General features: G+C 43.8%; 1 protein-coding gene across 13 annotated transcripts in view; it reads right to left on the bottom strand.

Moving 5' to 3' along the window:
• The window catches only part of PTPRT (protein tyrosine phosphatase receptor type T), a 474,386-nt gene that overhangs the window by 152,657 nt on the left and 296,196 nt on the right, over positions 1 to 25,533 (bottom strand). For 12 of the 13 annotated variants that reach the window (XM_040330466.1, XM_040330472.1, XM_040330464.1 and 9 more), the window contains exons 8-11: positions 14,912 to 15,208; positions 10,573 to 10,682; positions 9,417 to 9,618; positions 6,861 to 6,963 (exon numbers count right to left, since the gene is read on the bottom strand). In XM_040330466.1, coding sequence (XP_040186400.1) covers positions 6,861 to 6,963; positions 9,417 to 9,618; positions 10,573 to 10,682; positions 14,912 to 15,208 — 712 coding nt within the window. The remainder of the gene's footprint in view (positions 1 to 6,860; positions 6,964 to 9,416; positions 9,619 to 10,572; positions 10,683 to 14,911; positions 15,209 to 25,533) is intronic. The other variant, XM_040330474.1, reaches the window with a different exon arrangement.

Raw genomic sequence — 25,533 nt, 5'->3', positions numbered from 1 at the left:
CACTGCCGAACCAGGAAGAAAGATTCTGCACTTTCAAAAGAGTGTAGAAAGGGAAATACAACAGTTATACTGTACATGATATGCCAGGTACCCGCGATTGCTCATTACAGAGCGAGGATGGAGATGTGTATGTGTAAACACACACATCCCGGTTCTCTCAGGGGCGAGGAGACTGATCGTGTGTTCATACAATGTATAAACACAGATCAGTCGCTTCTCCTAGTGAGTCCCAGCCCCCCTACAGTTAGAACACACATTAGGGAACACATTTAACCCCTTGATCGCCCCCTAGTGTTAACCCCTTCCCTGCCCGTGACATTTTTACAGTAATCAGTGCATTTTTATAGCATGTATAAATGCCAATGGTCCCAAAAATGTGTCAAAGTGTCCGATATGTCCGCCATAATATCGCAGTCCCGATAAAAATCACAGATCGCCGCCATTACTAGTAAAAAAATAAATAAAAATGCCATAAAACTACCCCCTATTTGTAGATGCTATAACTTTTGTGCAAACCAATCAATATACGCTTATTGAGTTATTTTTTTTACCAATAATATGTAGAAGAATACGTATAGGCCTAAACTGAGAAATAAATGTGTTTATTTTTTAAAGTAAATGGGATATTTATTATAGGAAAAGGTACAAAATATTGTGTTTATTTTTTCTAAATTGTCGCTCTTCTTTTGTTTATAGTGCAAAAAATAAAAACCGCATAGGTGATCAAATACCACCAATAGAAAGCTCTATTTGTGGGGGAAAAAAATTTGTTTGGGTACAGTGTCGCACGACCGTGCAATTGTCAGTTAAAGCGATGCAGTGTGGGAAGACTGCCGCTCCAGGTGAGCACACTAGAACAATCAATGTCCACTCAGAAACCAATGGGTGCAGGCAATGCACGGGATATGCAAAAGAGGAAAGATATGGACAGCCGCACTCCAATTTCTTAAAAAAGACGTGCCCTTTATTGGGTAAAGGTAAAATGCACTACAGGTATCAGCACACAGTGGGAAAAACAGCTAACGCGTTTCGCATTGGATATCAATGCTTAGTCATAGCTACACGCAATGCCGAATCGCAAAAAGTGGCCTGGTCACTGGGCAGCCAATTCTTCCGGGGCTGAAGTGTTTAAGGAAATTCAGCCTTTAGCAACACAGTGACATCATTATTTTAGCTGAAGTTTAGCTAAAAAAAATAAAACATTTTTTTTCCCATGCTTCCTAATGAATAGAGGAAGCAGATTTGGTATGAGAGTTAGGAGAAAATAGTAGGAAATAAGTAACTCTGCAAATAATATATTTGGAAAATAAAGTATATTATAAAAATGTAGAAAAACCTGTAAGTGATTATTAAGGTATTCTAAAACTGACAGATCCTCTTTAAAACACACGGCAATGGCTGCAATGTGACAACCTGCGCCATTTAGGTAGAGTCACAGCTCGTCAGCCCCTAATAGCATTTTTAAAGTAATAGCAATAATAGCCGCTTAAGTTCCACCAGCACAAAGAGCCAACTGAGTGCTGGTCCAGCCCGTTTCCAGCCTGACTCATACAGCAACAATGGAGGGAAGGACACTGCAAGTCTAATTGCTGCTCTTCAGTGGTTTATTACATCCAAATAAATATGCATAGGAGAACCATAGTAACCTCTGGAGCACTCAGCCTTTAGTCATAGAGTGATTTTGAGAACTGTGTTTCTGGAGTCGAAAATAATGTTCTTCAAATATTCACAGAATATTTAGTGAGAATCTGATTATCCTTATCACACAATTGCTGTATCTGAAAGTTAGGCCTCGTACACACCACGCAACAAGTCTGATGGAAACGGTCCGCTGGGATGTTTTGGTCTGATTGATGTGTGTACACACCATCAGACCAAAATCCCCGCGGACAGAGAACACGGTGACGTATACGACACCGACGTTCTCTGACGCGGAAGTTCAATGCTATCACGCATGCGTCGAATCAATTTGACGCATGCGCAGGATTTCGGGCCGCTGGTTATACGTCATAACCAGCGGACATGTCCGATGAGTCATACTGACCATCGGACATGTCCGACGGACAGCTTTCCATCGGACAAGTTTCTTAGCATGCTAAGAAACTTTTGTCCGCTGGAAACCTGTCCGGTCGGCCGGAAAAATGTCCGCTAGGCCCTACACACGGTCGGACATGTCCGCGGAAACTGGTCCGCGGACCAGTTTCAGCAGACATGTTCGGTCATGTGTATGAGGCCTAAGAGCTGTCTCTATTGTTTCTAAATGGCTGTGAGATGTATGTAGTATTTTCGCAAACAGGGCCGCCATGAGGGGGGTACAGGCCTTACACCTGTAAGGCGCCCGATGGTCCCCAGGGGCCCGGCTGGCCCCCCTCCCATTTTTAAAATTACACCTGTAAGGGGCCTGATGGTCCCCAAGGCCCCTTACAGGCCCGGCTGGCCCCCTCCCGTTTATTTATTAATTTATTTTTTTGCATTACACCTGTAAGGGGCCCGATGTTCCCCAGGGCCCCTTACAGGCCTGGCTGGCCCCTCTCCCGTTTTTTTTTTTTGCATTACACCTGTAAGAGGCCCAATGGTCCCCAGGGCCCCTTACAGGCCCGGCTGTCCCCCCTCCCATTTTTTTTTCTTAATTGTTTTTGCATTACCCCTGTAAGGTAGTAACCCAGCCCCCCGCTTATTATCTTGCGTCAGGACCCCCCCGGTTCTCTGCCTAAAGCTGTGTAAGGGGCCCCAAAATTTGTGATGGCTGCCCAGTTCACAAAGCATCTGGTTGGCACCACGGCTTTGCAAATCCTTACATAATAAAATTACTCTTGTTAGCTCAACAGGCTGAACCAGAGAAATTAATAAATTTCCCCATCCAGGATAAACATTGTGGATGAAGGTATCTCTCCTTCCATCTACTGCATTATGGTGGCCGTGGGAACAGTTACTGCATCTGATTGGCTGCAGTCACTGTTTTTTAGAGACATTTCTGCCCTGCTCCTTCAATTTTCGATTGAAGTTTATTGAGCTGGGTGATACTAACAGGGCCATGCATGGCTCATGTTAAATCTGTGTCTGGCCAGCAAAATACACATCTTCTGCTCTGCAGTAAATTACCTCTCTACAACCAGTCCTATGCAGTACTTTTACATGGTGACTGACATAATCTGGGTTGCTGTAAGGTCCCTGTCCAGACTGCAAGGAACTCAGTATGCATGGACTACTGATATATGGAAATGCCTTGATGCTCTGTAATTAATCCCTTATATCAATAATATCAGTACAAATTGTCAGAGTATGCCAAGCCAGGTTAAGGTAGGCTTAGCACAAAAAAGCAACCATGAAGCCCTTTCCCCGAAAAGGTGGCAACTTTAGGTTATAAGACCAATGAAAAGTGTGTGGAAGAGGTGACCCTAACTGGTCACTAAAGACTATTAGCCCTTGATCCAGAGATGGAAGTCTAGCCTTGAGGGAAAGGTGCAGTCTATATTCCCCAACTGCAGGTGGCGCTCGACCACACCAACAATACAGACGGGGGAGGATTTTGGAAGGAATCTGGTACTTCTATGGCAGGGCAGATATCCGAATCGATGCTGGCGCCCCATGTGACTTTGATGGCCATCTTGGGTCAGACAGAATCAATTTAAGATCCTGGCTCCCGAGCTTGGGGTGTTTTTTGTGAGTGGACAGGTTCCCAGTGGAATTGATAGGGAAAGGTTCCAGTGGCGTAGAGAGAGAGCAGGGTCTACGTCTACCTCTTCAGGAAGGGTTGGAATGGCCAGGCCACACTTATGGCAGATGCAGTCTTATGTCCGCTATCTATCTGTTGCCAAGTTGTAAGTGGCACTGGACAGGTGAGCCTCCCGCTGAGCCTGTTTGTGCTGTTATACTGTTGTTTCTATAAAAACGTTTTTTGTCAAAACTGGACTTTTACTTTCTACCACACCACACTGCCCCTAGCCAACATGCCACTGCCCCTAGCCAACTATATAATTTTAGGAGCTCCACTTTAGATTTGTGTAAGGTTTATATCCTAGTCTTTCCTCTCCTGGGGCACTCAATAGCAGTGGCGGCCCGTCCATAGGGGGCGCATGGGCGCCGCCCCCCCCTCTCCCCAAAGCCAGTAAAAGAAAAAAAAAAAAAAAATGAAAAAAAACATGAAAAAAAAAAATTTTTTTTTGGGCCCTTTAAGAAAAAAAAAAGGTCCTTTAAGACGGTGCATGTTCAGGGTGAGCGCCGGTCAAAGACTCAGAGCACTGCTATAGCATCATTGAAGCGTCATGCCAATGCAGCAGGCAAGACGCTTCATTTGCAGTTTTTTTTAAGCTCTGTGGCTATGTGCTGTGCGCCATGAGCCAATCACTCTCCAGTGTCTCCACTCTCCTCTCTAATTGGGTCCTGCTGCTTCCTCACTGCAGAAGGAAATGGGCGGTGCTTTCCCCAGGGCAGTGTTACTTTCGCTTTTGACTCCAGGAGGACTAAGGTAATTAACTTTATTAAAAACACTTTATTTGTCTCATTGTCTGTCCTGTCCAGTGTCCCTGTCCACCCCATCATGTCCAGCACCTTATGCTGTATGCTCAGCCTGTACTGTGATCGGACTGAGAGAGGACAGGAGGGAGGGGGAGGGTGCCATGCTTCACATCTCCTGTCTGTGTGTGAGGGCTTAGAGTGCCTGCGTCCTGCAGCTGTGCTTTACAAGTCTCTTATCTGTCTGCCTATCTAATCTATCTGACTGTCCTGCCTGTCCTCTCTCTCTCTCTCTCTCTCTCTCTCTCTCTCTCTCTATCTATCTATCTATCTATCTATATATCTATCTATCTATCTATCTATCTATCTCTCTATAGCTCTATCTATCTATCTCTCTATCTATAGATCTATAGATCTATCTATCTCTCTATCTATAGCTCTATCTATCTCTCTATCTATAGCTCTATCTATAGATCTATCTATCTATCTATCTATCTCTCTCTCTATAGCTCTATCTATCTATCTATCTATCTATCTATCTATCTATCTATCTATCTATCTATCTATCTATCTATCTATCTATCTATCTCTCTATCTATAGATCTATAGATCTATCTATCTCTCTATCTATAGCTCTATCTATCTATCTATCTCTCTATCTATAGATCTATCTATCTTTCTATCTATAGCTCTATCTATAGATCTATCTATCTATCTATCTATCTCTCTATAGCTCTATCTATCTATCTCTCTATCTATAGCTCTATCTATCTATCTATCTCTCTATCTATAGATCTATCTATCTCTCTATCTATAGCTCTATCTATAGATCTATCTATCTATCTATCTATCTCTCTATAGCTCTATCTATCTATCTCTCGATCTATAGATCTATCTATCTATCTATCTATCTATCTATCTATAGCTCTATCTATCTATCTCTCGATCTATAGATCTATCTATCTCTCTCTATCTATAGCTCTATGTCTCTATCTATCTATGTCTCTATCTATCTATCTATAGCTCTATCTATCTCTCTCTCTCTATAGATCTATCTCTCTCTCTCTCTCTATAGATCTATCTCTCTCTCTCTCTATAGATCTATCTCTCTCTCTCTCTCTCTCTCTCTCTCTCTCTCTATCTATCTATGTCTCTATCTATCTATCTATCTATCTATCTATCTATCTATCTATCTATCTATCTATCTATCTATTAGCTACCTCTGTCTAATTATCTATCTATTTATCTATCTAATTGTCTGTCTGTCTATCTATATCTATCTGTCTGTTTAATTATCTATCTATCTATCTATCTATCTATCTATCTATCTATCTATCTATCTATCTATCTATCTATCTATCTATAGCTATCTGCCTAATTATCTATTTATCTATCTAATTATCTATCTATATCTATATGTCTGTCTGTTTATCTATCTATCTATCTATCTATCTATCTATCTATCTATAGCTCTATGTCTCTATCTATCTATCTATCTATTTGTCTGTCTATCTAATTATCTATAGCTAGCTGTCTGTCTGATTATCTATCTATCTATCTATATCCATCTAATTATCTATCTATATCTATATATCTGTCTGTTTAATTATCTATCTACAGCTCTATCTCTTTATCTATCTACAGCTCTATCTATCTATCTATCTATCTATCTATCTATCTATCTATCTATCGCTCTCCCTCTCTCTTTCTCTGTCTCTCTCTATCTGTTTAATTGTCTGTCTATCTATCTATCTATCTATCTATCGCTCTCTATCTAATTATCTATCTATCTATCTATCGATCTATCTATCGATCTATCTAATTATCTATATCTATATGTCTGTCTAATTATCTATCTATCTATCTATCTATCTAATTATCTATCTGTATGTCTAATTATCTATCTATCTAATTATCTATAGCTCTATCTCTCTCCCCCTCCCTCCCTCCATCTATCTATCTGTTTAATTATCTATAGCTCTATCTAGCTATGTCTCTCTATCTATCTATCTGTCTGTCTAATTATCTATCTAATTATATATAGCTCTATCTCTCGCTCCCTCCCCCTCCCTCTATCTATCTATCTATCTATCTATAGCTATCTGCCTAATTATCTATTTATCTATCTATCTATCTATCTATCTATCTATCTATCTATCTATCTATCTATCTATCTATCTATCTATCTATCTATCTATCTATCTATCTATCTATCTATCTATCTGTTTTATTATCTGTCTGTCTATCTATCTATCTGTCTCTCTGTCTGTCTGCAGGTCCCATTGTCTGCGAGTGGCGGGGGGGGGGGGGGTTGACTGGGGTTTTGTTTGCGCCCCCCCAAAAAAATAGAGCACCAGCCGCCACTGCTCAATAGAAAGGTAGAGTGAGGGAGTTTGAATTTTTACCTTACAGGAGCCCCCCGAGACTGTGCCGGTTTCAACCAAACAGTTATTGTAGTTTCAGTTTCATTCAAAGGAAGCTCGGCTTCCGAGTCAGTCAAGGAAGGAGCTGTGAAATAAGACAGAAAGTTTGCTTTTTATAAAATAAATAAAATAACAGTAGGCTAGGAAAATGAGAAAAGTCTCAGCAAATACAAAAATAGTCCAAAATATAAACGACATAGAGGTAGATTGATTTTCCTTAAAACAGGTTCTCATAGACAATGACTGGGACCACTAACAATGACTGTTTTACAGTTCACTTAACACAGAGATAGTTAAGGCATTTATATAGACTTACTGAGATACAATTTTGTTATTATTGAAAAAGAAACCTTGAGAAGCATTCAAGAGGTGCATTCTATTTGTTCAGGAAATTTTGTATAAAGCTCACAAAATTCCCTTGGCTCCATCAAGAGTGGGACCTAATATATATCAAAAATGGTTTAGTTGCCCCTAGCATATATGGTAATCCATAAGAAAATAAAAAATAAAAGGCTAATTTGTTTTGGACTCTTATGCCGCGTACACACGATCGGAAATTCCGACAAGAAAAGTTCGATGTGAGCTATTGGTTGGAAATTCCGACCGTGTGTAGGCCCCATCTGACTTTTTCTGTCGGAATTTCTGACAGCAAAAAAATTGAGAGCTGGTTCTCAATTTTTCCGACGGGAAAAGTTCTTGTCAGAAATTCCGATCTTCTGTATGCAATTCCAAGGCACCAAAAACATGCATGCTCTGAATTAATTTGACGCATGCTCAGAATCATTGAACTTCATTTTTCTCAGCTCATCGTAGTCTTGTATGTCACGGCATTCTTGACGGTCGGAATTTTGTGTGACCGTGTGTATGCAACACAAGTTTGAGCCAAAATTCCTTTGGAAAAAAATCCACGGTTTTCTTGTTGGAATTTCTGATCGTGTGTACACTACACTGGAGCAGGTTTGGTTTATGCCGCGTACACACGACCGTTATTCATGACGTGATTCCTTTCAAACCTGCCTTGCATACACACGATCGTGAAAAAAAATGCTTGAGCAAAGCGCGGTGACGTACAACACGTACGACGGCACGATAAAGGGGAAGTTCCATTCAAATGGCGCCACCCTTTGGGCTGCTTATGCTAATTTCCCCGTCTCATAACTTGCTTCTGAGCATGCACGTTTTTATCCCCCTTGTTAAAGCATACACACGACTGTTTTTCACGACGTGAAAAAGAACGACGTGAAAAACGGCGAGAAAAAATAGAGCAGGTTCGAAAAAATTTACGGACATTTTTCTCGTCAGGAAAAATGCTCTGGAACCTACACACAACCGTTTTTCACGACCAATTTAAAAAAATTGCATTTTTCTTGTCATGAAAAATGGTCGTGTGTGCAAGGCATTAGAGTCCAAAACTGGCCTTTTTTCGTTGTTTTCTTATGGATTTTTTTGTCCAGGTGTTGCTGTAATCTTAGAACACAAATTTAATGATCTATAAACACTAATGCCTCGTTTCCACTGAGCGGATCGGTTCGGGTCGCTTAGAATGGAACGGGTTAGAATGGTCCGGTCTATTCTGCAGAGCATTTCCACTGCAAATCGGACCATCCGGGACCATGCAAGGTTTAGAAAAAAAGCCTAGCACATCCACCAATCAGTGAGATGTATTTGTAGGTCCGCCCTAATGGAACCGTTCCATTCTCTATGGCCCCACATCTGAAGCAGGACCCAGAATGGTCCGGTACGGTTCGCTTTTATGGCACGCTTTCATAATGGAAATACCCAAAAAAGCGTACCGTACCGAACCGTACCGAACCGATCCGCTTAGTGGAAACGAGGCATAAGAGCCGGTTCACACTTCCGCGGTACGACTTCAGGGGCGACTCTGCAAGTCATCCTGAAGACGACTTCAGAGGCGACCTGCAAAACGACTTCTGTATAGAAGTCAATGCAGGTCGCCCCGAGCTGCCTCCAAAGTTGTGCAAGAACCTTTTTCTTAGTCGGAGTGACTTGCGTCGCTCCTATAAGAACGGTTCCATTGCATTGAATGGGACGCAACTCGTCAGGTGGCTCAGCCAAGTGTTAACCGGCTCTTACTTGTAAACCAGGAGAATGCCAATACACACCAAATTTTGTCTCGTTGCCACATAAGGAAAACCTGGTGTAAGAAAAGCTCTGAGATGTTTTTCACAGTCACCAATCCGATTAAGCCGATGTTCAAAATTTAAAAGCTACTAATGAAATATGAAGAGAAAAAGCTACGCAGGCTTCAGGAAGTACACCAAATGTTGAACACATCCAGACTTATTAAAAAAAAGGCAGAGAGCGACTTAATATACTGTAACACAAAGCAATTTATCTTTTATTTTTAGTAAAGTGAAATCTGGTTGCTGTGGGGCATTGCACTTTGCACATCATCACTTCACTCTGCACTGCTTTGTATAATACATTGTTAGTGATCCCTGAGAACAAGATGAGGTAAACCCTCCAGCAGCTTTTCCTCTCAAGCTACAACTAATAGTTACTAAAATCAATAGTCACCTGCTATTTTTGTGGCAATGCGAGTGGTGACAGGAGGTCCAAATCCTTTGCTGGTGCTAGCTCTGATAGTGAAAGAGTAGGTAGATCCAGGATATAGGCCTACAAACAGATGGTGGGTTTCATTGCGCAGTTTGAAGATCCGGCCCTTCTGATTTGACAGATCTGCACTGGGGTCTAGAGAGCCCACTGCCTTGTAAGAGATCTGAGGGAGAGACACATAGGTTGATTGGTAACATTAGGTGTGTGACCCAGCCACAGTTGCCAAGAGTCCCTTGTACTACAGGGCAATCCCCCAGTTTGGCAAATTTCCCTGCATCTCCCATGTCCTACAGAATGTCCAGACCAACATGGGGAGAAAACAAGTTGCATGCACATATGGAAATTACTGACATTTCTTCCAGTTACAATAAAGTGCCCAGTCAACTTTTGTAGGAACATTGGCAACTATGGACCCAGCTGCGTCTCTTGTTGGATTGTTGATTCTTAAAGGCTTAGTTCACCTTTACAGAAAAAATGTAACGGTGAACTTACACTGAACACCCTTGCCACCCCCCACCCCAAATCCACGCTGTACTTACCCTCAGGGTTGCTGAGCTGTCAGTATCCCCGTAGACACTTCAGCGGTTTAAGAATTAGGCCCCGTACACACGTCCGAGAAACCTTGTGAGCCGCAGAGGATCTCGGCGAGCCAAGTTTCCCCATTGACTAACGAGGAAATAGAGAACATGTTCTCTATTTGGCTCGACGAGTTCCTCGTTGGTTTCCTCGGCCAAAAGTGTACACACGACCGGTTTCCTCGGCAGAATACGGCTCCCATCGAGTTTCTGGCTGAATTCTGCGTGTGTATGGGGCCTTAGAAATTTCTGCTCTTCTCCCTCAGAACCTCCAGGACAGACCAGCTGGATTCTGATAAGAGGCAGAAGAGTGGGGATTTCAAATCCTTGGACCACTGGAGTGGCTGCAGGGGTACTGTATGCTTGGCAACCCCGGAGGTAAGTACAGGCCAGGGGGGTGGGAAGAGTGCCTGAGAAGGGTTTTCTGTAAAGTTGAATGAACAGTTTAAATATTAGATGACTAAAACTGCACAAACGTATACATTTATGGGGAAATTGGTAATGATTGATGGGTTATGTGCTGGATTGTTGTTGCCTGATACCTCATACATCGAGATAACTCCATTTGTCTCATTTGGAGCTTTCCACTGAAGATAAATCTTCTCTTCAAAAGGTCCTCCCTGTATGGACTCCAGAGGGATTGGGCCAGGCACTGAGGGGCAGAGAGTTTGAGTTAATAATCACCAACATGGTATAGGTCTATCAGGCTTATTCAATAATGCAGTGCAATTGGCGGTGATTATGTGCAATGTGAAGAAACCCAGAGCAACCACTTAGATTTCCAATTGATGGATTCCACATTTTGGATGACATAAAAAGATAACCTTTAAACTGCTACGGGTTACTGCTCTTTACACTGCCTCATTGAATAAGGCTATATTTATTTTGTGCAGATGCTTCAAAACAGGTTTATGGACATGGGTGCAAATGTTGAGCAGTTACCCTAATGCCGCGTACACACGATCATTTTTCGGCATGAAAAAAACCCGAAGTTTTTCGGCATGAAAAAAAAACGAAGTTTTTCCAACTTCATCATTAAAACGACGTTGCCCACACACGGTCGTTTTTAAAAAATGCTCTAGCAAAGCGCGGTGACATACAACACGTACGACGGCACTATAAAGGGGAAGTTCCATGCGGATTAGGCTGCTTTATCTGAATTCCTGTTAGTAGACGATTCAAGCTTTTCTGTCTGTTACAAGCGTGATGAATGTGCTTACACCATTATGAACGGTAGTTTTACCAGAACGAGCGCTCCCGTCTCATAACTTGCTTCTGAGCATGCGCGGGTTTTTAACGTCGTTTTAGCCCACACACGATCATTTTTTACAACCCGAAAAATGTTATTGTTTAAAACGTTGTTAAAAAATTTCAGAACCCGAAAAATTATGTGAAGCCCACACACAATCATTTCAAATGACATTTTTTAAAAACAAAGCTTTTTTCATGCCGAAAAATGATCGTGTGGCATAAGACCCCTTTCACACTGGGGCGGTTTGCAGGCGCTATTGCCCTAAAAATAGCACCTGCAAACCGACCTGAAAGAGTGACTGCTGTTTCTACAGTGTGAAAGCCCGAGGACTTTCACACTGCAGCGGTGCGCTAGCAGGACCGCTCCAAAAGTCCTGCTAGCCGCATCTTCGGAGCGGTGAAGGCGCGGTGTGTTTACCACTCCTCCACCGCTCCTGCCCATTGAAAGCAATGGGACACTTCTGCAGAGGTGCATTGCGAACGGTATTAACCCCTTTTTGGCCGCTAGCGGTATGGTTTTAACTAATACTGACGCAATTCTGACGGGAAAGCGTAGCTAAAAATAGTGGCGCTTTACCGCCACTGCACCTCCCGCCCCAGTGTTAAAGGGGCCTTACCAACCAGAATCTCTATATTTGTGAAAAACTGGTGGCCAATGGCAACAGCTGCACTTCTGTTAGGCCGCGTACACACGGCCGAGAAACTCGATGGGCAAAACACATCGTTTTGCTCGTCGAGTTCCTTATTCGGCTGTCAAAAAACTTGTCAAGCCAAATGTTTCCATTGCCCAACGAGGAAATAGAGAACATGCTCTCTTTTTGGCTCGACGAGTTTCCCGACGGGTTTCTCGGCGAAAAGTGTACACACAACCGGTTTTCTTGGCAGAATATGTCTCCCATTGAGTTTCTTTCTGAATTCTGCCAAGAAAACCGGTCGTGTGTACGGGGCCTTACAGTTTTCTCAGCTCTGATATTCATAACTCAACACCATTAAATTAGAATTCCATCCTAAACTATTTTCAGATTTTGGATAGAATTGGGAAGGGTTGGAAACCAGTTTTTAAATGCTTTCTGTGTCCCTGCTGGGAAATGTATTACGTGTCTTTGTAACCATATGCAATATACTGTATGCGCAGATGGGTTCTTCAGCCGCCTTAAGTGGTTCTGGGCTTCTAGAGTGTCCTTGCAACTTTAAGGAGGAAGGAACGCTCTCCAAGGTAAGCTTGCTCTCAATATACCGTAATCGTTACTATATATGCGTCCCAGGTTAGGGGCTTAGGTATATTTGAGTAAGGGACCACCGATACCTTGAAATGGCATTTTTAATTCATTTGTATTTTCAGTTGTATGGAACAAAAACAATTTGATTAGTGCTTCTGTTGTGACTAGCTTAATCAATTGCGTTTTTTGTTGTTGTATTGTTTAGTGTATTGTTCTATTCCTGTGCTAGTTGTAAATTGATCAGAACAGTTGCTATTTTATGTCCTGGTGGCACATAACAGGAAGTGTGGGGGAAATCTCCGAAAGAGGAGGCAAAGCCCCTCCATTGACAGTTGACACTGGGATCAGTGTCTCCAGTGAGAGATTTCCCCTCTACTCATCTTCCAGGAAAATTCAAAGTTAAAGCATGAAAATTAAAGTGTATTTGCCCAACAGTATCACAGATGGCAATAAAATCCCAAATAGAGGTTCTAAACCAGGGGTGCCCAACCAGTGGCCCGTGGAGCCCTCTGATGTGGCCCTTGACCTCCTGCTCTGGGATGGCGGACCCACCATCCCAGAGCATCAGTGTTGTGAATGAAGCAGGCGGTAGAGGAAGCAAGCAGCTGTGGAGCAGAGCAGCATAAGCCGATGCTTCCTGTATAGCACCGACTCCTGTCACAGGCGGAGTGATACCTAATGCACTCTGCCTGGGACAGCAACAGCCTTAGGCCCCTTTCACGCGATCGGTTAAACCCAATCGGACCATCCATTCTCCTCTATGAAGCAGCAGATGTAGACAGACTTGTGTCCATTTACACCCGCCTACCTCCAATTCGCGGAAAAAAAATAAACTAAAGGGGATCCACCCCCTTCCATCTGGGCGGATCGTATAAGAGGGCCCATTCAGTAGAGTGGGCTGTGTTCGTGTCTGCCCTGCATATTCAGAGCGGACACGGACCAGACATCTGCTTGGTCTGCTCATTGTGGCCCCCGACTGGTTACTAAGTCGCTTAAGTGGCCCTCGCTCTTCAAAAGGTTGGGAACCCCTGTTCCAAACCTTCTCCTATTATAAAGCAATATTTGCAGATACACATTAAACATATGTATGCTTTATTATATATGCTATGGGCTAGATTCAGCAAGATGATACGGCGGCGTATCTCCAGATACGCCGCCGTAATTTCAACTCTTTGCCGTTGTATCTTTACGCCGATTCTCCAAGGCAAATACGTAAAAAAAAAATAGGCTTCCTTCGCCGACGTAACTTGAATACGGCGGCGTATAATTTTGTGCATTTTTACACTGGCCGCTAGGGGCGCTTCCGTTGTTTTCGGCGTAGAATATGCAAATGACCTAGATACGCCGATTCACAAACGTACGTACGCCCGGCGCAATTTTTTTACGTCGTTTACGTTAGGCTTTTTCGGCGTAAGGTTACTCCTGCTATTAGGAGGCGCAGCCAATGTTAAGTATGGACGTCGTTCCCGCTTCGAAATTTTAATTTTTTACGTTATTTGCGTAAGTCGTTCGCGAATAGGGCTGGATGTAATTTATGTTCACTTCGAAAGCAATGACGATTTGTGGCGGAATTTCGAGCATGCGCACTGGGATTCTTTCACGAGCGGCGCATTCGCCATTCGTAAAAAACGTAAAATACGCGGGGTCGACATTAATTTAAATAAAACATGCCCCCTCATCATCATTTGAATTAGGCGCGCTTATGCCGGCCCCATTTACGCTACGCCGCCATAAGTTAGGAGGCAAGTGCTTTGTGAATACAGCACTTGCCTCTCTAACTTACAGCGGCGCAGCGTAAATACGATACGCTGCGCCAACGTAATATTGCGCGCAGCTACCTGAATCTAGCCCTATATATATATATATATATATATATATATATATAGATAGATAGATATACATACAGTCATGCTCAAAAGTTTGCATACCCTGGCATAAATTGTGACATTTTGGCATTAATATTGAAAATATGACTGATCATGCCAAAATAACTGTCTTTTATTTAAGGATAGCAATCACATGAAGCCATTTATTATCACATAGTTTTTTTGATCCTTTTTAAATCATAATGATAACAGAAATCACCCAAATGGCCCTGATAAAAAGTTTACATACCCTGGAATGTTTGGCCTTGGTACAGACACAGAAGGTTGCACACACAGGTTAAAATGGCAATTAAAGGTTAATTTCCCACATTTTTGGCTTTTTAAATCACAATAAGTGTCTGTGTATAAATAGTCAAGAGGTAGAAAAGAACAATCAAAAGACCTGCGTAACAAGGTAATGACCCTCTCATTTTAAACTTTTACATTTTTAACATTTTGAGTTACACATTGTCGTTCTTTACCACAGGTAAAAACCTCATCCCAACAGATCTTAGTATATCAGTTTTAGGATCTGAAGACCATACCATCTTCCTCTGTGTGCACCACTATCTCTCCACTCTCTTTTCTCCCCTCCGGATTGCAGAGAGCCAGTCTGAGGTATACGGCAGTGTGCGGTCTCAGGCCACGCAAGGTGTAGTGACTAGAAGTCAGAATCAGCTCTTCAGCTTCCACTCGCTCTTCTCCTAGCTGGTAACTGTAGTGTAGTGTTAGGTTATAGCTGTGACACCGAGTGACTGTATAGCCAAATGGTTCCCACTGCAGTGTCAGCTGTCGAGCACGGATATCCACCAGTTCCACATTCTGAGGCCCATGAACTGGATCTGCAAAAAGTAAATAAATTATATATTTTTAAACACCCTTCAAGCCTTTTCTGGCACTTTTTGTGTACAAGTTTATATCAGTATTTTTAGCTAAAAAAATGACTTATAACATAAACATTATATATATATATATATATATATATATATATATATATATATATATATATATATATATATATATATATATCTATATATATATATATATATATATATATATATTAGCAGACCCTAGGGAATAAAATGGGGATCTTTACAATTTTTTATATCACACAGTATTTGTGCAATGTTTTTTTTCAAATGAAAAAAACTGAATATATCCCAATTTTTTTGTATAATATGAACGATGATGTTTCGCCGAGTAAATAGATACCTAACATGTCATGCTTTAAAATTGTGCAGGCTCGTGAAATGGCGACAAACTATGGTACTTTAATATCTCCATAGGTGACACTTTAATCACTGCAGCGATATGGCACTGCGTTATTTTAACTGACATTTGCGCAGTCGTGCGACGCTATACCCAAATAAAATTGATGTCCTTTTTTCCCACAAACAGAGCTTTCTTTTGGATGGTATTTGATCACCTCTGCGTGTTTTTTTTTTGTGCTATAAACAAAAAAAGACTGACAATTTTAAAAACAAAACAATATTTTTTACTTTCTGCTATTAAACATATCCAATGAAAAAGTTTAAAAAATCGAATTTCTTAATCAATTTAGGCCAATATGTATTCTGCTACATATTTTTGGTAGAAATGGCAATAAGCCTATATTGATTGGTTTGCGCAAAAGTTATAGCGGCTACAAACTATGGGATATATTTATGGAACTTTTATTTATTCATTTTTACTAGTAGTGGTGTCGATCAGCGATTTTTAGCGGGACTGCGACATTGCGGCGCACAAATCAGACAGTGACACTTTTTGGGGACCAGTGACACCAATAAAATGATCAGTGCTAAAAAAATGAGCACTGTCATTGTACTAATGACACTGGCTGGTTAAGGGTTAAATGTGTTCCTAGGGAGTGATTGCTAACTGTGGGGGAGGTGCTTTGACTGGGGGAAGACAGAGATCTGTGTTCCTGCAAAGCAGAAACAGAAGATCTCTATCTTCCTCTCTGACAGAATGGCGATCTGACTTGTTTACATATGCAGACCGCTGTTCTGCCTCTCCAGGCAATGATCAGAGGGTCCCGGCAGACATCGTGTCCCCCGAACCCGCTGATTGCCTCCTGTTGTGTCCAATCAGCGTGCCCCAGACCCAGTGCACGGAATCACATACAGGTACATAATTTCGCACAGGAGGGCCGCCCTGCCACAGTATATCTATGTGGGGTGGTTCATAAGAGCTTAAATGCCTTTACAAGTTACTTGTTTAACCACTTGCTTACTGGGCACATAAACCCCCTTCGTTCCCAGGCGAAATTTCAGCTTACGGCACTGCGTCGCTTTAACTGACATTTGCGCGGTCGTGCGACGTGGCTCCCAAACAAAATTGACGTCCTTTTTTCCCCACAAATAGAGCTTTATTTTGGTGGTATTTGATCACCTCTACGGTTTCTATTTTTTGCGCTATAAACAAAAAAAGAGCGAGAATTTAAAAAATATATATATATTTTTTACTTGTTGCTATAATAAATATCCCAATTTTTTTTTTTAAAAAAACTATTTTCTTTCTCAGTTAAGGCTGATACGCATTTTTCGACGTATTTTTTGTAAAAAAAAAAAAAAAACGCAATAAGCGACGGGTTTGCGCAAAAGTTATAGCACCTACAAAAAAAGGGGACAGAATTATGATTTTTTTTTATTTTTTATTTTTTTTACTAGTAATGGCTGCGATCTGCGATTTTTATTGGGACTGCGATATTGCGACGGACGTATCGGACACTTTTGTCACAAATTTGGCAAAGTTTACACACAGAGCTCCACGTCCCTGCTGTCTTACCGACGATCGCGTGTACCCGGCGGACATCGCGGCCGCCAGGTACACGCATCGGGTCCTTAGCTATGCGCCGGGACAGTGTTTACCCGCTGCACGCCCCCCAGTGGCGCGCGCGGGTAATGCTTTCAAATGACATCCAAAGACGTCCAGTTGGCACCTGAGAGATGCGCTGTTGACGTCTTTTGTCAATAGCGCGGGTCTCAAGTGGTTAAAGTAGAGGTCTAGTACTAGAATTATTGCTCTCGCTCTAATAACTCACATGTGTGGGGCAAAGACCGTTTACATATATGACCCCAAATCTCTCCTTTACCTTTAAAAGCAAAAGATCAAAAAATGTTTATGATCTTTTGCATTAAAAGAAAAAAAAATGTTTGCTTCCTCCCTGGACCGGAAGTGACATCATGATCATGACTAGATATATATAATGTTTTGGGGGTTATGAGTAATTTTCTAACCAAAAAATTATGATTTTTACATGAAGGAGAGAAGTGCCAGAATAGGCGCGGTATGGAAGTGGTTAAACGGTGTATGTAGCTATTTGCGTGTGTTTTAGCTTTAAGGCCCCATGCACACGAGACGCTGCTAAACACGTGTTCAGAGGCATTTGGACAGCTTTTTCAACTGCCCCTGAACACATTCAATGTTATCCTATGTGTCCATGCACACAGTCACGTTTTTCTGCGTTTTTCGGCAGTTGCGTTTATGCTAGTTTATGCTCGTTTTTTCAGAAGCAAAAAAATGGGTTCAGACGCAAAAGTTTTCACGTTTCAGACGCAAAACGCGGCTAAACGTGGCACCCGCGTTTAGCCGCGTTTGCGTTTATAAGCATTTTTAAAGGTACCCTTTTTTCCCCAGCATAAACGCTGATAGACGCAAACGCGGTAAAACGCGGTAAAACACTGCGGTTTTTGCTGCTGAAAACGTGTGTTTAGATGTGTTTGCATTTGATTCTCGTGTGCATGGGGCCTAACAAGTCCAACAAAAGGTCACTTTTACAGTAGCACCAGTGTAAATGCCCTTTTGTCCATTCACAGAGCAGCTCTGGAATGGCTGTTTTATTTTCCGGAGGGCCAAATTCCTTTATTGCTGTAAGATTCTTTAATAGAAAATCACAATGGGAAGCCAACATAATAAAGCAATATATTTGGGGAGTTTTATAGAAGTGTGTGCGCAGGTCAGTAAAATGTAATAAGGTGTATGTAGACAAAGCTTTAACATTGGCAAATATTCACTTTTTCCTTTATGGCATTTTTTTCTTTTTTTGCCGTTAGCTTTTTTATGATTCTTTTTTTGTACAATTCATTCTAGCTTACCTCCCTTTTCATTTTACAGCTTAATCTCCCATCCTAACCTAATATCACTTTTTTTATTCAGCCAAAGTCTGTCGGCTGTTCTTAGCATTGTCCTTTTATTTCTTCCATGTAGACTCCCATCTTCTCTGTCATCTTGTTATTCCTTTCTTCTCCAGCTTTGTTACTTAAAACTCCATCATCTCTATTCCCCTGATTCTATGTCACCATCCCTGTGCTCATGTTAAAGCTGAATGACAGGTCTTGTGGCCTTGTTATCATACAGCGGGGGGGGGGGTCAATGGCGGGTACCAGCTCCTGTCTCATGAGAGGTGTCAGAAAGCCTGTGTCACTCACACAGCCTGGTGCCTTGCATCTCTGCCAGGGCCTGCCACTTGTGCTGTCACCCAACACTCCAGGACACTTTGCTTGTCCTTATCATTCAGCGATCGGTTTCAGATCATTCACCTCATAGGAGACCCTGTAACTCTTCCCATAACGTCTTCAGAGCTGTAGCTGCACCTTGCTATGGTTTTTCTGTTAAAGGAACAGTGGGCCTGATTCTCAAAAGAGATACGCAGACTTAACTGCTGTTCAGCCTGCGTATCCCTGTGCCTAACTTTGGAAACGATTCTCAAAAGGCTTTTTCCAAAGTTAGGCAGAAAATCTGACATGTGTAAGACACTTACACGGTCAGATTTTAGGATGCAGTACCGCATCCGCCACTGGGGGCATTTCTCATTGAAATGCAGCTTTGCGTATGCAAATGAGGACTTAAGCAGATTTTCAAAGCATTTCAGCACTGTGATTTCTGCGTAAGTTCCGAATTTGCCTGCGCAAAACTAGGGCTGGTTTTATAATGTGGAAAGTTAGTCACACATTGTAAAGGCCCGTTCCAGCGACGGCATTTGGTATGCATTCCTGAGGGAGAACTCCACTGCAATTTTTAAATTCAAAACCGGCATGGGTTCCCCCCCAGGAGCATACCAGGCCCTTAGGTCTGGTATGGGTTGTAAGGAGACCCCCCCACGCCGAAAAATTGACGTAGTGGGTCCCCCTACAATCCATACCAGACCCGTATCCAAAGCACGCTACCCGGCCGGTCAGGAATGGGAGTGGGGACGAGCGAGCGTCCCCCCCCTCCTGAGCCGTGCCAGGCCGCATGCCCTCAACATGGGGGGGTTGGGTGCTCTGGGGCAGGGGGGCGCACTGCGGGCCCCCCCACCCCAGAGCACCCTGTCCCCATGTCGATGAGGACAGGACCTCTTCCCGACAACCCTTGCCATTGGTTGTCGGGGTCTGCGGGCGGGGGCTTATCGGAATCTGGCAGTCCCCTTTAATAAGGGGGCCCCCAGATACCGGCCCCCCACCCTAAGTGAATGGATATGGGGTACATCGTACCCCTATCCATTCACCTGGAGGCAAAAAGTAAAAGTTAGTAAACACACAACACAAGGCTTTTTAAAATAATTTATTATTCTGCTCCGGATGCCCCCCCTGTCTTCGTTATTAGCTCAATTACCAGGGGGGGCTTCTTCTTCCACTCTCCGGGGGTCTTCTCCGCTCTCCGGGGGGGTTTCTTCTTCCGCTCTCCGGGGGGGGCTTCTCCGGACTCCGGGGGGCTTCTTCCATCTTCTCCCCTCTTCCGCTGTTGACTCGGCGAACCCCGGTTCTTCTGCAGCTCTCCGGTGCCTTCTTCTTCAGCGCTGGCTGCCTGCTATCTTTGTGTGTTAGCTCGATTTCAAACAGGCAGCCGGCGCGGTCTTCTGTGACGTCAGGGTCTTCTGTTCTTCTCTCTTCCGATGTTGACTCGTCGCCTGTTGTCGCTGTAATGATGGAAGCGCGCCTTGCATCCCATTTATATAGGCATCACCGTCCCATCATGCTCCGGCAGGTACCCACGTGGTGGGTGCCTACCCACGTGCACCCACCACGTGGGTACCTACCGGAGCATGTTGGGACGGTGATGCCTATATAAATGGGATGCAAGGCGCGCTTCCATCATTACAGCGACAACAGGCGACGAGTCAACATCGGAAGAGAGAATAACAGAAGTCCCTGACGTCACAGAAGACCGCGCCGGCTGCCTGTTTGAAATCGAGCTAACACACAAAGATAGCAGGCAGCCAGCGCTGAAGAAGAAGGCACCGGAGAGCTGCAGAAGAACCGGGGTTCGCCGAGTCAACAGCGGAAGAGGGGAGAAGATGGAAGAAGCCCCCCGGAGTCCGGAGAAGCCCCCCCCGGAGAGCGGAAGAAGAAACCCCCCCGGAGAGCGGAGAAGACCCCCGGAGAGTGGAAGAAGAAGCCCCCCCTGGTAATTGAGCTAATAACGAAGACAGGGGGGGCATCCGGAGCAGAATAATAAATTATTTTAAAAAGCCTTGTGTTGTGTGTTTACTAACTTTTACTTTTTGCCTCCAGGTGAATGGATAGGGGTACGATGTACCCCATATCCATTCACTTAGGGTGGGGGGCCGGTATCTGGGGGCCCCCTTATTAAAGGGGACTCCCAGATTCCGATAAGCCCCCGCCCGCAGACCCCGACAACCAATGGCAAGGGTTGTCGGGAAGAGGTCCTGTCCTCATCGACATGGGGACAGGGTGCTCTGGGGTGGGGGGGCCCGCAGTGCGCCCCCCTGCCCCAGAGCACCCAACCCCCCCATGTTGAGGGCATGCGGCCTGGCACGGCTCAGGAGGGGGGGGGACGCTCGCTCGTCCCCACTCCCATTCCTGACCGGCCAGGTAGCGTGCTTTGGATACGGGTCTGGTATGGATTGTAGGGGGACCCCCTACGTCAATTTTTCGGCGTGGGGGGGGGTCTCCTTACAACCCATACCAGACCTAAGGGCCTGGTATGCTCCTGGGGGGGGGAACCCATGCCGTTTTTTTCTTTGAAAATTGGCATGGAGTTCTCCCTCTCAGGAATGCATGCTGAGCGACGCTGTCATTTTTTTTTTAAATTATTTGTTTTCCCGGCGCGTCTTTTTTTTTCACCCGTCGCAACTTTAGTGTCCCGTCGAAATTCTCAAAGCCGCCCGGCGTTAATTACGTTCGCGCGCTGCACGTCGGGAAAATTACGTCACACGCATGCGCAGTACGGCCGGCGCGGGAGCGCGCCTCATTTAAATTTTAAACGCCCCCAGGAGAGGAGGACCGCCTTACGACGGCGGCACTTAAGTTACACGGCCTGAAATTTCTAGGTAAGTGCTTTGAAGATCGGGCACTTAGGTAGAGATTTTAAGTCAGTGTAACTTAACTGCTGAAATTTAAGTTACGCAGACTTTTTGAGAATTTGGCCCAGTAATCCTAAACTAAATATCTGTCATAACAACTTTATGTTTGATACCCACATTGGGCTAGATTCAGAAAGATCTGCCTATCTTTAATCGGGCGTAGCGTATCTCAGATACACTACGCCGCCGTAACTTAGAGCGGCAGGTCCCGTATTCAGAAAGAACTTGCGCTCTAAGTTACGGCGACGTAGTGTAAATGGGCCGGCGTAAGCCTGCCTAATTCAAATTGTCCAGGCAGTGGGCGTGTTGTATTAAAATGAGCCTTGATCCCACGTAATTGACGTTCCTAACGAACGGCGCATGCGCCGTCCGTGAACGTATCCCAGTGCGCATGCTCGAAATCACGTCGCAAATAGTCAATGCTTTCAACGTGAACGTAACTTACGCGCAGCCCTATTCACGTACGACTTACGCAAACGACGGAAAATTCGACGCTGTCCCGACGTCCATACTTAACATTGGCTACGCCTCATATAGCAGGGGTAACTTTACGCCGGAAAAAGCCTTACGTAAACGACGGAAAAAAATCCGCCGGGCGCACGTACGTTTCTGAATCGGCGTATCTAGCTCATTTGCATATTCTACGCGGAAATCAACGGAAGCGCCACCTAGCGGCCAGCGTAAATATGCACCCTAAGATACAACGGCGTAGGAGACTTACGCCGGTCGTATCTTAGCAATATTTAAGCGTATCTCAATTTGAGCATATGCTTAAAGATACAACGGCGCGGATTCGGACTTACGACTGCGTATCTACTGATACGCCTGTCGCAAGTCTTTCTGAATCTAGCCCTTTGTCTCTTGGATAAGTTGCCCATGTATTATCATGATTCCCTGTTTGTTTTCAAAGTAATGTCTAAAATGTTCATGTATGGTCAGGACTGGCTGCTTATACTATTATACGTTGAAAGTTCCCCATCTCGTGCATCCTGTTTGGCTTTCTGGATGGAAAAGGCAGTGGATTGAGTAAAACTCCCACTATTGCACCAGTAGTAATAGCGTTCCACGGGCAGAGGGTAGGACAGCCCTGGCACCTAATATTGAGGTTGGTTACATGAGAAGCAGCAGTGGGTCGAGGCACTACACATGATGGACAGATAGCTCCCCACGTGAGATGTTTAGATTGTAAGTTCTCTGAGAACAGGGGTTGATATAAATGTACAATATGTAAAGCACTTCATAAATTGTCAGAGCTATATAAACACCTCTAATGTTAACAATGTAGCTGTTTTGGGCGAAATCAGTATATGCAAGTAAGATTGAAACTAGTAAATATGTGCACCCAGGAGGTAACGGTAGTACAATTTATAGACATTAAAGTATTTGTTCCTTATTTAATGACATTATGCAGTATTTTAATATACAACATATTTGAGTCTTAATCATTTTTAGACCTTAGCCAGTGCTTAGTAATAGTAAAAAATGGGTATAGAAAAGCATGATTAGATGGTACTGGCAGGCACAGGTACTGCTCTCATAGCTGCTGCTGATTAAACAGTGGGTGTAACATTATAGTGAACAATTAACTAATCATTGGCTGGTAGCATGGTGAGAAGTCATCAACATCTATGCAAGAAACTTAAAAGTGCATGTGTGCCTCCAATTCTAGGTACATTTTAGATATAAATGTGGCATTGACACAATAGAATTTATACTGATATCATGATCAGTGGCGGCTGGTGCTCAAAATTTTTGGGGGGCGCAAACGAAAAAAAACAAAAAAACAATTGCAGCATCACTGTGCCCAATCAAATGCAGCCACTGTGCCATCAATTGTCACCACTGTGCTATGCCATCAAACGCAGCCACTGTGCCATGCCATCAAATGCAACCACTGTGCCATGCCATCAAATGCAGTCACTGTGCCATGCCATCAAACGCAGCCACTGTGCCATCAATTGTCACCACTGTGCAATGCCATCAAATGCAGCCACTGTGCCATCAATTGTCACCACTGTGCCATGCCATCAAACGCAGTCACTGTGCCATGCCATCAAACACAGCCACTGTGCCATCAATTGTCACCACTGTGCCATGCCATCAAACGCAGTCACTGTGCCATGCCATCAAACACAGCCACTGTGCCATCAATTGTCACCACTGTGCCATGCCATCAAACGCAGCCACTGTGCCCATCAATTGTCGCCACTGTGCCCTTTAATTGTCACCACTGCGCCAATTGTCACCACTGTGCCCTTTAATTGTCGCCACTGTGCCCATTGATGCCACTGTGCCCTTTAATTGTCGCCACTGTGCCCATTGTCGCCACTGTGCCCATTGATGCCACTGTGCCCATTGTCGCCACTATGCCCATTGTCGTTGCTGTGCCCTGTAAAATGCCATCCTCCTTCCACGTCCCTCGATGTCTTCTCCCGCCCTCGATGACGCTTCAGCCAATCAGGTTACCGGTAACCAGAACCGGTGAACCTGATTGGCTGAGACGCCTGTCAGTCTTATCCAAAGAACGCGCCGCCGGTACGTCCCGAGGATAAGCATTAGGAAGCCGACTACAGCCTGAGGGCCGCTGGCTCTGATAGGCACTTCCACACAGCCAACCAGCTGCCGTTATTCAGGTGGCCGGCGCTTATCATCCGGCTATCTGAATAGTGGGCGGCAGCGGCGAAAATACATAGATTCATGCATGTCTCTCTATGTCGAATGTTCATGTCTCTCTATGTCGAATGTTCATGTCTCTCTATGTCGAATGTTCATGTCTCTCTATGTCGAATGTTCATGTCTCTCTGTCGAATCTTCATAAATCTTTTCTCTCTATGTCAAATCTTTTCTCTCTATGTCGACTTCTTCATGTCTCTATAATGTCGAATCTTTTCTTTTTATGTAGAATAATATTGGACTAAAAGAGTTAAAGGGTCACTAAAGGAAAAAAAAATTGCTGAAATGACTGTTTACAGGTAATAGAGACATAAAAGTTAACTGATTCCTTTTAAAAATGATTAAAAATAGATAAAAATCAATCATGTAATGTGCCTCTAGTTTCACTTTCGTCTTTAAACTGGTTTCATGTTTCTGTGAAATAGAGAGAGACACAGAACAAAAACAAACAAATCCAGGGCAGTGTTTTGTTTTTAAAATGAATCTGATTCTGAGGAGTTTTAGACACACAGCTTGGACCACAGTGAGAAGCTGCCATGAGATTTTTCATAAGGAGCCAGACAACCAGGAAGTGTGGAGATCACAGCAGAATTACAGCAACTTCAAAGCAAAAACGAACACTGAGGACATGAAACCAGGACTGCAGTAAGGTAAAGGAAGCTATTTAGCTAAAAAAATATTTTCCTTTAGTGATCCTTTAAGGTTAGGCACATTCGACCGCAACGAAAACGAAAATAAAGCATTTGTTTATGTCGGATCTTTCGGTTTTAGTTTTCTGTGCTTTCGTTATCGTTTGTTAAAACGATAACGAAAATACTGTTTTTATCGGCGCATACCGCGCACTTTTTTGCCCTGAAAATCAGGGCAAAATCGTGGGTGCGCGATATACGCCGATACCCGCTTTCCCGCGCCGAGTTTGAACACTGCGCCGGCATTTATACCGAGCGCAGTCCACTCGTGTATAGTCGGGAAGGCTCGGCTGCTCTCGCGTTCACGTCTTGTACGTCCAGGTCGAGCCTGCCCGACTATACACGAGTGTACTGCGCTTGGTATATGCCGGCGCAGTATTCAAACTCGACTTCGGAAAGCAGGGATCGAGCGGGGAGGACGCCGCAGAAGGACGCCGGACCCAACGAAGAGGACACCCGAAGCCGCAGACGGACGCCGGACCCGACAAGGCCGCCGATG

The sequence above is a fragment of the Rana temporaria genome, chromosome 12 (genome assembly GCF_905171775.1).
Source record: "Rana temporaria chromosome 12, aRanTem1.1, whole genome shotgun sequence".
NCBI classification, from domain to species: domain Eukaryota; kingdom Metazoa; phylum Chordata; class Amphibia; order Anura; family Ranidae; genus Rana; species Rana temporaria.
Note: the sequence above shows the minus strand (reverse complement) of the source record. Positions and strands in the feature narration are given on the sequence as shown.